At 47.2% G+C, this 16662-nt stretch overlaps 2 protein-coding genes across 4 annotated transcripts in view; both read right to left on the bottom strand.

Annotated features, from left to right (window-relative positions):
• LOC8038103 (transmembrane 9 superfamily member 2) overlaps positions 1-2183 on the bottom strand; it is a 47960-nt gene extending 45777 nt beyond the window's left edge. The window contains exons 1-2 of the mRNA XM_029966963.3: positions 1837-2183; positions 416-483 (exon numbers count right to left, since the gene is read on the bottom strand). Coding sequence (XP_029822823.2) covers positions 416-483; positions 1837-1968 — 200 coding nt within the window. The 5' untranslated portion in view covers positions 1969-2183. The remainder of the gene's footprint in view (positions 1-415; positions 484-1836) is intronic.
• Positions 2184-6655: 4472 nt separating this feature from the next.
• Positions 6656-16662, bottom strand: part of LOC8038100 (telomere-associated protein RIF1) — a 94178-nt gene continuing 84171 nt past the window's right edge. For all 3 annotated transcript variants that reach the window (XM_029966961.3, XM_029966960.3, XM_029966962.4), the window contains exons 32-34: positions 13135-13438; positions 8333-8504; positions 6656-7595 (exon numbers count right to left, since the gene is read on the bottom strand). In XM_029966961.3, coding sequence (XP_029822821.2) covers positions 7438-7595; positions 8333-8504; positions 13135-13438 — 634 coding nt within the window. In that variant the 3' untranslated portion in view covers positions 6656-7437. The remainder of the gene's footprint in view (positions 7596-8332; positions 8505-13134; positions 13439-16662) is intronic.

Below are 16662 nucleotides of genomic sequence, written 5' to 3' on the forward strand. Positions count from 1 at the left end.
CCACAAACAAATATTACGGCTTACTGTAAGCTGGGGGTGACAAGTTTGATGGCGTGGAACGAATTCAGTGCGAGTTCAAAGCCAGTTCACGTTTGTTGGCAATGCAAGCGGCTGTCTCGAAATGTCTTTCGTTAAGACGTTTAATTTTTGTACCTTGAACACATGTCTGTTCTGTCACGTGTGCAGTTTCCATTGCTCAGATATTTTAGAGATGCAGCTTCTGTCTGTTTGCCTCGTACATACAGTCCACGAAAACCTTACATTCCCTTGTTATACTAAAGTGCTCAAATTTACTGTTTCTACACAGCGAAATAGTCGTTAATATTGTTATGTACGGTTGTTGTTTGCTGTTTTCTGTTTACCCAACACAACACCAACTCGTTAAGCAATTAAGAAATAAATAACGATGACTTACTGCTGGTATTCGTAAGGAATGACCGACTCATCTGAATCCAGCCGGTTCACGTACAGGTTCACCTTGGACTGCATCGGAGGTAAAAGAAACAAAGAATTGTAGTTTAGGGGTAATGCTCACTAATTATGGCTTGCACGTGACGCCACTGCAGCATACTAATGGTCATTCCAACTTGTTCTTGCCGAGACAAACAAACAAGGCATGTGAAATATATGCTGCACAAGGTATGTGTGCTACACAAGGTACTTCACACTGGCCGCCGATGTGATGTCAGTCAACTCTTAACATTAGCTTTGTTCGATTTCCCTGCACCTTGCACACCGGTGCATAAAAGCACAGGGAATGTATTTTTGGTATCATAGACCGGAAGTAGACGGAAGTACACCGCCCTACATTTTTCTGAATAGGTGCAAGTAAATCGAAGCTATTATTAACAGTTCATAACTATGTGCCAGCAAGAAAATAACAGCTATTTTAACTGCTAAAATGGAGCAAGGAGCGCAGCATACAAGTTCCCTAGGTCTCAATTTTACTTTTAGTTGTTAACAACCCCCTCCCCTCCTCCCCTCCCTCCCTCTCTCCCCCCCCCCCCCCCCCCCCCCTTCCCCCCAGAAAAAAAGAAAAACAAGTAGGCAGTCGTAACGAAGTCGCTTGTCCAAACAGCTGCTGCTAAAACGACGCAAACACGACCGGAAAGAGACAAAATTTGTCTGAGACAGCACGCAAAATGGCCAGCACTAAACGAGGGCCGACAAACGTGCGAACTACCTCCACTTATCGGTGATGACTCGCGAAGCAGCGCACATCGCACCCACACACACAAACAGTAAAAAAAAAAAAAAAAAAAATTATACATGTAATGATACTAACAAAAGAAAAATGATTATTTAAAACGCCAAATACCTTCAGACTGAGGAACCAACACAGTCTCAGGTATTTGTCTCAGGTGTCATACAGTGCGTCATGTCGCGTAGATTAGGCGATAAAACAACTTAATCTAGGTGAAGCTGTAAACGCGTCGACAGCTCGACACACTGCGCGCAAATTCGTCTCGTGTCCGTTCGAAGGCCTTCGGAGCATAACGGAGAAAAAGTATGCTGTCAGACCTTCGCGAAAAGGAATCTTTGAAACATTGCCAGCGCCGAAACTTGCAAAGGGTACTCATTATTCCCGTCCGTGCGGCATAAGTACGCGTTCCAGGCAAAATAGAATAAGTACGAACAGCGCAGAGCTGGGTTATGGAATTAAAAACCAAAGAAAAAGAGAATCGGGGACGAGCGCTGACGATGCCTGACGATCAAGGCTGATGCGTCGACACGAAAACGACATGGGTTAGGTTTGAAGCCTATGGTTTCGAGACCGCCGAGCGGGAGGACACAGGTGCATGTTGGCTTCGATGCATCGAGCGTAGGAGTCCTTACCTGGCATTGCGAAGACGTAGCGCCTTCTTTACAGTAGTTAACAGGGGCCAATCCTGGCAGATAAAATGCCGCTGTGTACCGCAGTACAGTCGCGAGCACAGCACATAGTAGTACGGGGATCCTGCCACACATTTCGGGGTGGGAGCGTTTCTGAGGTCCAGGACGAGAGTCCGGCGAGGGGTAAAAAAAAAAATTAAAAACCACAATCTAAAGAGCCACGCAGAGTCGACGAAGTCGGGGCACGGCGCAGCAGAGCGGCACAGCGAGCGAGCGGTACAGTTGGTACAGTCAGCCGTGTTCCACGCACTCCAGGCGGCGTGTCTGGTGCACTAACATCCGGTATACAAATGTCGATCACTTCCTGCCACGGTTGTTGGGCTTTTAATGCTAGAAAAACCTAAATTAAACCGAAAATAGAAAAAAAAGGCAGAATGTTTTGAAGGAAGAAAACAAAATTGTAGGATGAGATCAACGTTACGAAAACACTCAGTTGGGAAACTCGCCGTCGAAACCTGGGCCGCTGGCGTCCACCGAGACCGAGCTAAATGCGACAACAGCGCCACTCTTTATCATTTGTCTGTACTGTGGTTACCTTGAGCTTTTTGAAAGCCTGTTTTTGCGTAAAAACAAACGAAAAAGACTCTTTTTGTATGAAATTTATTGGAGTTTAGTACAAAAAAAGGGGCGCGTTATGTTTTTAAAATCTTTAGTTTGCAGGGTTTTGCGGCACAATTAATATTGTTTTTATACAACCATGTCTCAGCGGGCCTTTCAGGTAGCACGTCCCGCCCTAGGTGCGTTTTAACTTCGATAGCTCATCGCGGCGCGGCGGCGCGTTCGCCGGGGAGGCGGGGGTGGCACAACCTCTACCACTGTATCTGTTCTTAAAGCCAAAATAGAAGTCACGTGCAGTTCCTCGAGTGGCCGCTGCGGGAGAAATGGTGGCGTTGTGTTCGTCATTAGCTCGGTGCTCGGAGACAGTTTGGGGCCACTTCTTGAAAGCTGTCTCTATGGGAGTTTCCCAACTGAGTGTTTTAAGGGGTATTCACACGAGGGAGAAATCCCGGGGATTTCTCCCCGGCACGCGCGCATCACGAGACGAAAACGCGAGGCTTTTGCACATCACAAAGCCTGACGTTTTCGTCGTGGCATGCGCGTGCCGGGGAGAAATCCCCGGGATTTCTCCCTCGTGTGAATACCCCTTTAGTAACGTTGGATGAGATACAGTGGCCTCCCATATTTCAGTATATACAGCGCCAAAAAACGACAGGACAAAGACGAGAGTAAACAGGACGAGGGCGCCTCGTCCTGTTTACTCTCGTCTTTGTCCTGTCGTTTTTTGGCGCTGTATATACTGATCATGAACCAACTAGCCCAAATTTCTACTTTGCTGCAGTTCCCATACTTCCTTTCACCTTATGGCGAAATCGGGTGGTCAATCGCCCGCGAGTCCTTCTCATCACGGGCGGCACCGAAGTCCGGTAAAACGGGTAAAACCCATAGAGATCATACAGGTAAAACCACTGGTAAAACAAATCAAGTTGCTAGGGCAAGGGAAAGAAAGGCCGGGGAGGAGGAAGCCGTGCCGACGGAACCACTAATCTCTATCGTTTCTATAATAATTGCTGGATTGCGCTTCCCCGCTTGTTCGCTGCAGTGCGAGTAAAGCCACCGGACGGCCATCTTGCTTGTAGTCGATTTGCGGTTTTGCTGGCGTTACCAGGGCGTTACCAAGGAGGTTAGAAGTACTAGGAGAGAGCACGTTGCAATATTGGTGAAGCCTAGTCATAAAAAGTTTAAACGATGTGGCCAACGTGACCATAGATCTCTGTGGCTATTGGTGCGCGTGACATGTCACGTGTGAGATAGATGGTCGATTGTAGGACTCCTTGCAGGCTTGCGCCATAGAGATCATACATACTAACTATAGAGGAAAAGGTCGGCCATTTTCCCATACATTCTGGCTGCCGCAAGCGGCGGATCATGCAGGCAGACCCTCGGGGTCCCAAACACGGTTACATCATCAGAGCAGTTTCGTGAACTCTCTATGACTTCAACAATCCACGAACTTACCGGTGGAAAGATATTCGCGTTCCTTTCGAAGCTTTTTTTTTTTTTTTTTGCATAGCGCGCAGATGTACGGCCTCGCGTTAACGCTAAACTAAACCATATACCCGGCTTCGCCGATGGGGCGCGGGTGGGCGCGGTTGAGGAATACGAAACTGCGCAACCACCAGATTTCCGAGATTTCGACAGAAGGAAAGTTAATGCAGCGTAATGACTTTATTGCTTTTTATAAGCGTTAGAATAGCTCAGAATTTAGTTTACAACGTTAAATTATCACTGTTTATATTGCTGAGAGTTTTCATTCTTCGCGTTTATCATGGCAACGTTGCTTTCTTTCTCTCGTGTTCTGTCGCTCTCTTTTGCGATCGTTCACTCGGGACCCCGGGTGTCGGCGCACGGCATTTGCCACTCCTCCTCACCCACCTTTACCCCCCCTGGCTTGCGCGCGCTCCGTCCGGTAGGTTTTATCAGGTCGAAGGCTAGCCTGTGGTGCATTTTAGTACCCCATAACTAGACGAAGGCTAGCTACGGTCACGTGATGTGGCCACGTTGGCGTGGTAAGCGAGGCGAGGCGTCAAGGGAGCATGGCTTGTGGAGGCTACACGGCTGCCGTCATGCCCTCTCCTACGCTTCTATCCTCCTTGGGCGCTACAGAGGCTGGCGGCGGCGTGCTGTAGACACGTTTTCTACTCGTTTGTAGCCATTCACTGAAGAAGTTTTTTGAGACCCTGTGTAACCATTGAGACTTGCCGTTGTAAACACGTGGAAAATTTTACTAAAGCGCAGCGCCGCAAAACAAAGGCACGACACGTTGAAAGCGAGTTTCGCTGGTTTCGCGGCGTAATCAAAGCTTCCTTGGCACGCCAAAGTGCTGCGTCTCTGTGCTTTCGCACGCTTAGATACCGATCAAGATTCGTTTCGGCGCCGAGTGGATGTGTTTTGCGAGTGCAATGAAGCCCTATGTACCATTGGGCAGCGTTTTACTCTTACTCCGACTACTGTATTTGTAACTTGCGGCACTCGCGGTACAGACACAAGCTTAACCCAGCGTTCAGTCACCACAAAAGAGGAGGGAAGGGAGGGGAAGGGGGCGGGACTAGCGGCACGTTTTTTGTTTTGTTTACTAGACGCTTATGGCAGTCAAATCAGCAGTACAAAAGGCACAGAGATGCAGCATTTCGGCGTGCCAAGGAAGCTTTGACCATGCCGCAAGACCGGCAAAACTTGCTTTCGACGAGTTGTGGCTTTTTCCTGCTGCACTGCACTTTTTGTAAACATTTCCACGTGTTCTCAACAGCAAGTCTGTTGAGAACACATTACTGTGAGAATACAGAACATGTTACACAGGGTCTTAAAAATCTTCGAAGAATCACGACGAACGAGTAGAAAACGTGTCTTTAGCACGCTGCTGCCAGCCTCTGAAACGCTAGCAAAACCACAAATCGCCTACGAGCAAGATAGCCGTCCGGAGGCTTCACTCGCACGAGCGGGAAGTGCAATCCAGCACTTGTCATTGAGATCAGTGGACGGAACGCTGGAGAGGATAGGGGGAACCTCCCTTTCCCTCACCTTATCTTCTCGAGCTGCCACCGGCAACAAAAAACGCGCCAGCTGCGCACTGATTGCACCACGTGACCCTTTCCACACGAACACAAAATGCCGGCAACAGGCATTTTCGTTTACTTGGGTCGCACATGAGCTTCGTTAACCTCATACGTCAACATAAATTCGAACTCTCTCAGATGTGCGTAAACACAAGTGGCTTCACAATAATTTTCGAAATTTGGCATTACCAGTCTGCACAGCTTACAGGACCTTAAATTATAAAATTAATGGGAGGGCAAATTAATAAATAAGTGTGGTCCTGCCCACACACGCGTCGACTTTCATTATATTTTGTTTGAATTTCTGAAGGACTGTTGCCATCCTACAAATCTCTCAATACTTGCCAGCGTCGCATCTCATATTCTATAGTCATTTTTTTTTTTTTTTTTTAAGTCTTCTCGTTGCATCCCACCCGCCCCATTTGAAAGTGTGATGTATGTTCAAGTGTCAAGTTACATTACTATCCATTTTTTTTTTATAGCAGTGTAATAAAATGGCAACTTGCTATTGGCGACCATTGTTTTGTTAGGCTCCACTCCCAATTCGGATACGACGGTACTGGATAGTCTGATAGACAACCTGCCAGACCCCTTGGAGCTCCGACAAAAATGGTGCCAGCAAATTGCTGGCACAGGCCTGAAAAGTTCCACCCAAACGGCACCCACCCACCGGCCTTTGACCACGCAAACGCTTTTGCCAAAGATATGGCCAAATATTTTGACGGGAAAAAAACACTCGAATTAGCCATAACCACTGATGAGTTACTCCAGGTCACCACTTATTGAACAAGTGAAAATAAAAATTTTCGTTTCTATAACCTTTGAATTGGATGCAAGGTAGACCCTGCTTCATAACGCTAGGCGACTTGCACAAAGTTTCGAGCATTGTGGATGCATTTTTCTTGAGTGACATGGACACGAGGGCTCTTTCCTGTACAATCTCAATGGACGACAAGATGCATCAGTTTCAAAAGGTGAAATAAATTTACCCAGTCCACATTCTCACACTTGTTTTGATACTTCGGGTAAGACAATAGTAGATAGTTCCAATAATATTGAACGAGTCATTTGTCGTTTTTTTTTATTGTGTTGCTAATACTCATAAAAGCCTGCCAGGACATGAAAAAAACAATACAACTTTTTTTTCATTGAAATTTTAGTACACAATTTATTTGTAAAACTATAAAACACAAAACACAGTCTGCCTACAAATGCTAAACAGCAGACACTAATCACAGAGAGAATAAGATCAGAAAAGAAACTGGTTCAACAAATCATATGTAAGAACCCCCTGGACGGCATGACACGCCTGGATGTTTCTCTTACAAGAAATGTCGGGAAAAAACAAACACACTTGCTCTCCACTAAATAAATATGGTAGGGAAATATTGAAACGAGCATGACTACCAAGATTAAAAACTGCCTAGGGAGTATAAAATGCACCAGTGTCTCTTCATCCCACGATGGACGTGAAGTGCGTCCCGCTCGTCCAGAGCTCGGCGGGGACGAATAAGAAAATGATTGCAAATGTGAAGTGTACGTTGAGTACAAGTGAATGACACGCGTGCCTTTCAACCTCACCGCATCACTTGCAGGGTGCTCAAGGGGGAGAAATACGTACGTATTACGAAGGAATGCTCGACGAGACTTTTGGCAAGTAACAATGTTTGTCATAAATTTAAAACTTCCTCAAGCCGACGGTACAAGGAAACCTAGTGATACGCCAGAAACGCAAACCGGACCCCAGACTACAAAGACTTGTACAAAACATGTACGACATATACAAAACAGGAACTGAAAACACTAAACTTAAGAACTGCAATAAAAAAGAAAAAAAAAAAAATGAGTGCGCATAATCTCTTGAACAATCACGAAAGACATTAGAGAGGATTACAGGCTGGTATTTACAAATGTGAAACGACGAGCGGAGTCATGTTTTGTTCATGCGTTTCGCCGCCTCCAAGGAAATGGCCATAAAGACATCTTTAAAGGCTTCGCTGTCGAGGGACGAAAGGAACTCTGGCATCCACTGAAGCAGCAAGTCCTTCGAGGTCGAGACTTCTTGGTCGGACTGTGTCGGTGTCTCCGCTGTTGGGAAGAAAAGACGGGAAGAGCAAGGTTCATACAAGCAAGTGACGTAGGTGCATTCTGAGGTTTTTCAAGAGCTTTCAGCAGGAAACCATTAACGGTGTGGAACCAGCATGAACACCTTGTGACCTTGCCTGGTGAAAGGCAGACCAAAACGTCAAACATGCATGTTTTCGACACTCTGATGCGAAACACTTCACGGTAGAGTTTTCAGATGACCCTCTTGCCCTTATTGGACAACCAACCCCTTAAAGGGATTAGCATTCACACAAGGCCCATCCACACAGCACCGTTTCCTCACGTTGCATTACATTATGGGAGCTCACTTCACATTATGCTGAGTTACGACCCTGAGCCACTGGATCTTCATGATTTGTACGAAGCGTGGCAACCAAATAAAAAAGTAGCTCTGCATGCGGTTGTGTAAAGACATAAAAAAAGCAAAAAAACAAGCAAATGTTTCTGTGTAAATGGGCCCCTATGCGTCCCCAAAAACACGCTATTCCTACAAAGAAAGTCAATATTTCGGCACATGTTTCGAAAGTCACCAGCACTACACTTGTAGATGGGGGGGTCCTTTGCATATGTGCAGTGAAAGTGCCACTCGAGCCTATGCTGTAAAATGTAAGATAAATGAACAGAATTGCACATGTGGCTCAGCCACAGATGTGAAAAGTGTGGATGCAGTCTGGACGTAGATCACAAAATCGCCCCCAACTGTCGAGGACTTTACTCACCAGCATTTGCGGTTTCCCTTATCAGAGCGCCGCTGCCTGCCTCCACAGCCTCCGTCGGGGCTGTGTCTTGGAGTTGTGTGACTGGAGACATGACGACCTCACTCGGGGCTGTTGTCTTTGGGGCCTCTGTTCCAACACTAGGTTCAGCCAGGATGGGCGGAGCAAGCAGGCACTGCAGGGCAAAAAATACTTTCACTACCAGCTAACTCTGAAAAACTTGAGCAGGAGTTAACCTAAGAAGAAAAAAGGAAACAAAAGCAACTGCAACCATCCACATAGGAACCATGATAGGGGAGAAAAGAAAGGCTCTGGGTCTACCCTAAAGCAACTGAACATTGCACCACTACATCAGAGTTGCAATCAATGTTTTGTTAAGCAGCTGTATCAAATTGGGGTGGCAAGAGCTTATTTTAAAGAAGGAAAATAGGCCAACATTCTCCTTTAGATCAGACAACAGGTAGAGAAGGGCAAAGGGAGGGGAGACGTCATGGAGTTTACTGGCACAGTATATCCAAGGACAGTGGACGTTGTAGGAACAAGGAAGGCACAGACACTGCACTGGCTTCAAGATGGCTGACGCCAACCAATCGGAAAACTCGACTGGCTTGCTTCTCCGTTCAAGGAGACACCGTGGTCACCTGAGAACATGTTCAGTGGCTATAGTCAGCCCCTAAAGGTCTGCAGAAAGAAGGGTGGTGAGCTTGTTTTCTGTCCGCACGTAAGGTTGCCACCTTTCCACGAAAAAACCCACAAAAAACCAGCCATGTAAGAGGAGATGGGGGGGGGGGGGGGGGGTGTAATTATGTGGGATTGAAACAGCATAAAGAAAAATGCAATATTGACAACCTGTAATGCACAAATAAAATTTATTTTGACATGAGCTTCTTAAAGTGAAATCAATTAAGGTGGGACTAGGGTTCTTAAATATGTTTTTTTTTTATTTATTGAGATACCTCGCTGAAAATTGGCATGCATTGGATGGTGATTTCAAATCTGCAGTTGAATTTCAGATATCTCCTTTAGAACAAAAGATATGGCAAAATATAAAATTCCAATAAGGTAGTTTCTTACGGGTTGGTATGGTAATTTCACATCAAAAAATTTATATTTTAACAATATACAGCGATTTCCAAGGGTTCACCATATATCCTAAAGCTGATTGAATGTTTACAAAGCCATTTTGTCTACCAGAAATAAATCATGGAATTTCAAAGCAAAAAACTTGTCACTAAATAATCCCCATTTCAGCTAATTACTTTTTATCTAATGAATTTAGACGAAAAAGAAAAGCTTTAGGATACACCTCAGTTGTTACTGAAAACAATGATACCAAGCTTACTGAAATCTGCCCAGGCAAACATTATGAAAACTTTCGTCAAGCAATGGCTCTGGACAAAAAAGACAAAGCTGAGGAAATCACACTTGAAGTTTTACCGATTGGCACTTTTATATATCAAGACTAGAGAAAAAAGAAAAGCTTTAGGGTGCAGTTCAGTTGTTGCTGAAAACAACATTAAGTTTATTGCAATCGGCTTATGCAAACATAATCAAAACCTCCGTAGAAAAATGCCCCCCCCCCCCCCCCCAACCTGACAAAAAACAAAACAAAACAACAACATGAAACCACGAAATCAGTTCAATAGTCTCCGATGTGCGCACACGGGCATAGCAGTCCTGGGCCTGGCAGGCTTGTGTCTCTTGGCCATCCTCTTCTTGACCTTTTTCACTCTCAGGGTGAGCCTTGTTGGCCTTGCGAAGCCTCCGCCTGTCCTTCTCAAGACTCCTGCGAATCAGGCAGCTACCTGTGCTGTAGCCAAGCTGTGCTGCTACAGCATTGCTCGTCTTTGCCATTCCCTGGTTGAAGCGTGACATGGCTTCAGCGACAGCCCTCTCCACTGACAGCAGAGAGTCATATCTGTTCTTAGAGTTCTGGCCCCAGATCACGGAGTGAAGGCACTCTATGGCATTCTGCGTTATGCCATCACTGCAGCACTTCAGGAGTGCCTGGTCACCCAGCCTCTCAAAGACTGGCTCCAACACAGTGTGAAAGAAGCCTCGCAGTGGGTTCCTGTGTGGTGGTGACTCCTCGTTGTTGGCCAGTGCTTGGTTGCAGGAGCACCAGGAACTGTCCCCCTCGGGACAGTGGCTGTGGTCCGGGGCTTCATTTGTCGAGGTCATGTGCAACAAAGTTGCTTGCACTGCCTTTTCCATCCCTGGCAAATCATGCTTGTAGCTTATCAAGGCGTACCCACAGTAGTTTGCTATTTTTTTTATCTTGTCCTGGGTCAGCTTTCTCTTTCCTCCGAGCGACTCTCCCTGTGCCTTCTTCTTCACCAGGGTACGAAAAGCTCCTCCCATCCGCTTGTGTACGTGGTTCAGGCAGTCTTTTTTCTCAATGTCGAGACATCCATAGACGGTGTCTTGTGTCAGAGCATGGAAGGTGCAGCTGTCACCATCGGAAAGGATGGTGTAGCACAGTCTATTCCTTGCCAGGGACCGCCTGAACAGAATGAGGGCTGCCTCGGCTTCCATTCATCCTGCGTTGCAGTCAATGTTCTTCATACACTTGTGGGTAATCACCCAGTCCCCATAGCTGTCGTCATCTGAGTCAGGTGCACCCTGGCAGCCACGGCAGTACCTTGAGAGGACAACGTGGTCCAGCACCAGGCCAGTGTAAAGCTCGAGGATGCACCCCACTGTGATGCTGGAGTTGTGTCCGCGGATCTTCCATGGCCGTCAAAAATTATATCCACGTTTCCGGCAGGGTTGAGGAAGCTCTCGTAGACGTCCTTCACCACCTCGACACTCGCTGCTTCTGTGGCTGTTGCTGCTGCCTGGCAAGCTTGCACCATGGTGTCCATGTGTCCCCTGAACGTCTTATGATGAAGGCCTCGGTGGGAGAGGTTCAAGGTTGCACAGAAGTCTCCAAGAGCAGTCGCCTCCTTTCCTATGCTCTGTATTCCCTTCATCGCCCTCAAGCTGATCTCGAAGGGCGTGATCTTGGCTTCCCCGGCGACTCATGGAGAAAAAAATTGACTCTCGGAGAAATCGCAGCTCGAACACGTGAGGACCAACTTCACTGCCAGGCCGTACTGCCTCTCTTTGCACTTCAAAAGTCCTACGATAGGCATTCCGCACTTGCCGCACGCCGTAGACGCGAAGAGTTCTTGTAGCACTTTCATGTCCACGATGACGTACTCCATGCCGCAGTCGGTGTCGTCGCTCTCCATGCAAACATTGAGGAGCTCAAACTTCCGTGAAGTCGCCGACTGATCTACCAATGAAGCCTTTCTGTCGTCCGCACGTTGTTCGCGCTCCATGCACTCCTCTTCCGTGTAGAACACAGTGTCGATTCAATCTCTAGACGAACTTGGTCCAGCCACGTCCACGAGCAGAAAAGTGGCTTGAGGCATCGGCGAAGTTGTCGAACACAAACTTGATCCAGTCGCATCCACCAGCGGTAGAGCGGCTTGCGGCATCGGCGAAGTCGACGGGGTCGTTTTCCTCGATGCGGAGGTCTTCCTGTTCTAGGCACGTCTCATTTTTGTGTTTAGTCTCTGCGTGTTGGCCTTCAAATGGGCGTCCCCAGCCACCAGAACTCAAAGCGAACTCGAAGCGTGCAGAATGAAACAAAGACAGACGAAGCAGGAGGGCAAATATATACGAAAAGGGAAAGGTAAACAAAGTGGAGGTATCAAAATATTTACATGAACGATGAAAAAAAAAACAGGGAACATATAAAAACACTAGGAAGCACAAGAAACACTGAAAATATTGATACAGAAAGTGGAGGAATGCGAATGCAGCACGTGGTCTCGAACGGCGAAGCAAGCAAAAGCAGACGACGCGGGAGCCCACGGAGCGACCGGGACTACGTACTGGGGAAGCAAGGAGAGGAGGCGCACGTTTCGGCCAATGAGAAAGCTGCACCTCGGAGAAGCGCGCGCTTTGCCGAATCAGCGTCTTTCCTAGTGCTGGTGACGGCCTTTTGTACAGCATCGATGACGTCGCGGCCTTGAGGGGTACACTGCTTTGGAACGCGGGAAAAATAAGCGCGGGAAACCAGCTTTCGAACAAGACCAAAATGGTGAATTCCACTGGGCGTTTTGGAGCGCGCCGGGATCAGTTGACCAGATCCGGAATGGAGCACACGATCCGAACGGGGTCACGCCGCCTACGGATCCCAGTGGAACGTGACCAAGATGGCTCCTATCAGTTGAGCCGGTGCGGCGCTCCGACAACTTGAAGTTTGTTCAAATTTTTAGAGTTTAGGCTTCAAGTCAGGTCTGTCAATGCTTACAAATTGTCAATATTTTCATATTTAGAGATCGAATTGAGCATTTATATTTTGTGAGGACATATTCTGGACTAGGTAGACCTCAAAATCATGAACTTTGAAAAATGGTAATTTTTACGATTTTTTTTATATTTTAAGACCTGCGTCCCCCCTTAACATAGATATAATACAATAGCCCATGTAAGTACACGAATACACAACACTGAACTCAATAACATGCATAGATATATACAATTTAGTCAAAGAGAGCACCAAAAACAAATGCTGCCCCTCTACTCATCCTGTGCAGCAGGGATAAACGCTCAAGCACTCAGCAAGCCGTTTATATTGTGCACTGCTCCTGTCGCCGTGGGACATATGCAGGCCACAATTTCGCTACAGATAGCTTCCCGGAGACAGCCGGCGCACGTTTCAGCATATCCTCGTCCTCAGGCAAAAACCATATTCTCGTGCTCAGACAAAACCCCACTTAGCCAGTATTGATATACACATAGCAGAGGCAAACCTCTTCCAGCAACTTGGCAGGCTCTCCTTCCCGAGATGCGACAGTGGTAGCCGGATCCACCCCAGGCACGGCTTCGAGCCGAGGACCGTCCGCGTCTGCCCCGACATCGTCGACTCCCGCACCGAGGTTGTCGGCCTCGGGAGCTTGTTGCGTAGCCTCGAGGTAAGCCTGCAGGTTGCTCCTCAGTGTGGCAACCCTGGGTGCCCTGATGGGAAGCTGTGCCGCCTGCGCGGGAGTGAGCACTGCCAGGTCTCGCACGGTCCGGATGTTGAGGCCCGAGAGCCTGCGCTGAAGGCTGCGCTGCCTGCAGACAGGGGGCACAGACCCAAATTAGGCCCATCGGACATTGTCCGGAAGGAGTTTGGCAAACAGAGTTGTTTTTTCTTTCTGTTTGCAACAAGTAGTGATGTAGTTATTACATACAGTAGACTCAGAATAATTCAAACTCAAATATTTGGTACTTTCGGTTAATTCAAACAAACTTCAAAATCTTGGTTGTCCCGCTTCAGTTTTCAGTGTATTTATAAGCTGCTTCATTCAAACGGTGTTTTTGTGTAATTCCTACGTCTTGCCCTCACGACCCTGGTGAGTGCGCTTCTTTCAGAGCACCGGTGTACTCCAGCGAAGCATCACCCGCAACACCCGCTTCCACGGGTGTTGCTTCTCCGAGGTGCACCGGTGCTTGGCAAGAACCGCACTTTATGGGGCAAAAGCAAAGGGGACACGAGCAATTAATACAGGCACTGCGCGGCAGCTCCCATGACAGCTTGCATACCGAGCAGCATATTGGGAGAGTTTGGCCAGTTTATAATCTTGCTGCCATAACGCCCCCCTCCCGAGTGAGCCAATCAGCCCGAGGCACAGAGTGAGAGGCGTGAGCGTATGCGTGCGAACTCCCGGCTGAGTGGGGAGGGCCGCCATGCTCATTTATTAGCCCAGTAAATGCATGGGATCAGCATAAAAATTTCGGTTATTTCCTTTTATATTGCTGGCTCTGGCAAGAAAATGATATATACTGTTCTTCCTCCGTGGGTTTATTTATTTCTTTAATTACGCTCAAGGTACAAAATATATTATAGAGGAGGGTGAACTATTAAAAAAAAAACACATAAAATGGCAATTAAATTAACTAAGGATGCTGTTGGTAAGAGTTTGTTTAAAAATCACGATCCCTTCCACTCTGTGAAAGTGGATGGCCAGTGAAGCCTTTTTGCACATGACACAGACTCGCCCCGAGAAGCTGGAGGAAAGTAGACACGCGCGACGGGACCCCCACCCCGGGAGAGCGAAAGGAAAGGCAACTAGACAGGCAAGCGGCTTGGAACGACAACAAAGAGGGGGCGGTGTGAGCATAGACATGACTGACGCAGTTTGCGCAGCAGCAAATCATTGAAAAACCTGTATTATCTACCAGAGTCTACTGATCTTGAAAATAGTGCCTGGTGATAACTAATCTACTGAGTAGACCAATTGTTAAATTACCCGAGCATCAAGGAGAATGCAGGAAATGGTGTTCCATACGCCGCACGTGCCGGCATCTGCGGCAGTACGTCTTCTAAAGCAAAAGCCTAAAACAAATGGCATCTTGCACGCGCATTCGTCAATGCTATATTTTGGCTATTTAGGTACTTTGAACCTTTATACGGGGAAGGCGTGCTCGTGCGGCGGTGCGAGCGTAGAGCTTTTGGTGACGCGCATGAAAAATCCATAGAACCCTTGCCATAAGCAGCTTCATTGTAAAAGTGATATACCATAATACCTTCATCGCCCCCCTTGCCGCCTGAAATTCATAAAAACAAGTGGGTGGGCCATGTCTCCGTGGGTAAGCACCAAAAACTTGGAAAAAGCTAAATAAACGCCCTCTTTTCTGTATGTATATAATGTGACTGCACAGGAAATACTTTGAACTCAAAACTCAAATTAGTTCCATTGTTTTAGGCAAGAAATGCTCACGAAAGAATGTTCTACTATCGCAAAGTCCGTTGCTCGCATACGCGCGATGACCACCGCCAATCGGCATATAGCGCGAATGTTGGTTTCGCAAAGCACGTTTTTAACACTGCTATGCTTTCTTTGCTAAAAAAGAAAAAAAGAAAGTCAACACAAAAATAGAAAAATCAACCAGGCACAACGAGCGAGCGAGCGGACGAAAGAAGCAACGAAGAGTGAGGCAGGAGAAGCGGAAAAGCCGGCGATCACAATGGCAAATACTTTGGCGTCGAGACAAATCAGGCGCCTTGTCAATTGCAAGGAGGCTCTTGCGCCACTTTCTTGTCTGGTGCATACATGCGTGCGTCCGTTCACGGTATAATATAAACGCAGGTTGAGGCGGTGTTGCTGCGTGGCGTGGATGGCACCATGAACACGGAGCTTGAAATGGGACGCTCTACAAACGTCGGTGTGCGGCATTCAAGCAAATCTTTATTTGCCCGTTAGCTTTGTCTTAAACACTGCACAACCTTATCAACTGCAGTCGTGGCGTTTCGGGAGAAGGAGTAGGTTCGCGATGACCTTATTTCGGTGGAGACGGACTTTGATTTTAGACTTCGCAGTTACACCCCAGGATATGGGGCGTTCGCTGACCTTGCGATCCCTGAATGAATTACTGCTTATGTTATCTTCAGAGTTTGTTTCTTTCTATCCGATCAAACTTTTTTGTAAGCAAAACAACGTTTCATTTTGTTATCTCTGTCGTTTTCCTCACATGCATGTACTACGACTTCGGGGTCACGTAAATCGGGGAGGAATTGCGTAAACAAAGAGAAGTGCCTTTCCCCCCTTCGTTTTACTTTATCACGGACATCCTTTAACTGTAAAGTTTGCGGACGCGCCATTGGGGTGGGATGAATGTTCGCAGATCGCGAAGTCCGCGAGGGGTATTGGGGGTGGGCGATCCCTCAGTGTTTTCTTGGAAATTAATATTCGCCCAAAAGGTGGGCGATGACTCGGGATATTACGGTATATCGGTAATTGATGCTATTGAAGCGGGAAGGCGATTCCAGTCTTTTGATATGCGGGGTAGAAATGAGACGCTGAAAGTGTTAGCATTATAGTTCGGTATGCCAACTTTATGGATAAGGTCGAGGCAAGCCGAGTGACAAAATGGTTCAAGTATATGTTTCTGGCGTAGCAATGGGTTGTGATGGTGAAACTCGTAAAATAAACAGAGACGAGCGTGCTTATGGCAGGAGGCTAATGAATAAAGTTTTCTCAACATTTCACCGCAAAATTTTATTTGGGCGAAAAAGAAGTTTGTTTGTAGCAGACGACGCATAGCCTCAAGAGTACTCTGCACCAGAGGCGTGTTGCGTCAGAATGGCGGTCGTTTTCTCTTTGGCCGATAAATGTTTGCGAGTCGCAAGCAGCAAGTTGCCGGCGATCGTTGCCACCTTGCTCGGTCTTCCAAAACATTTTTACAGCGGAGCTGTTAAGGGCTAATTTCCCCAGGATTCTGTCACCCGCAAAGAAATGTCGACATAAAACTCTGGTTGCCGCCGTCCCTCATAGATGGCGGTAGCTGTCCAGAGT

This window comes from Ixodes scapularis, unplaced genomic scaffold, assembly GCF_016920785.2.
Source record: "Ixodes scapularis isolate PalLabHiFi unplaced genomic scaffold, ASM1692078v2 PGA_scaffold5__190_contigs__length_132052651, whole genome shotgun sequence".
In the NCBI taxonomy this organism is placed as follows: Eukaryota; Metazoa; Arthropoda; class Arachnida; order Ixodida; family Ixodidae; genus Ixodes; species Ixodes scapularis.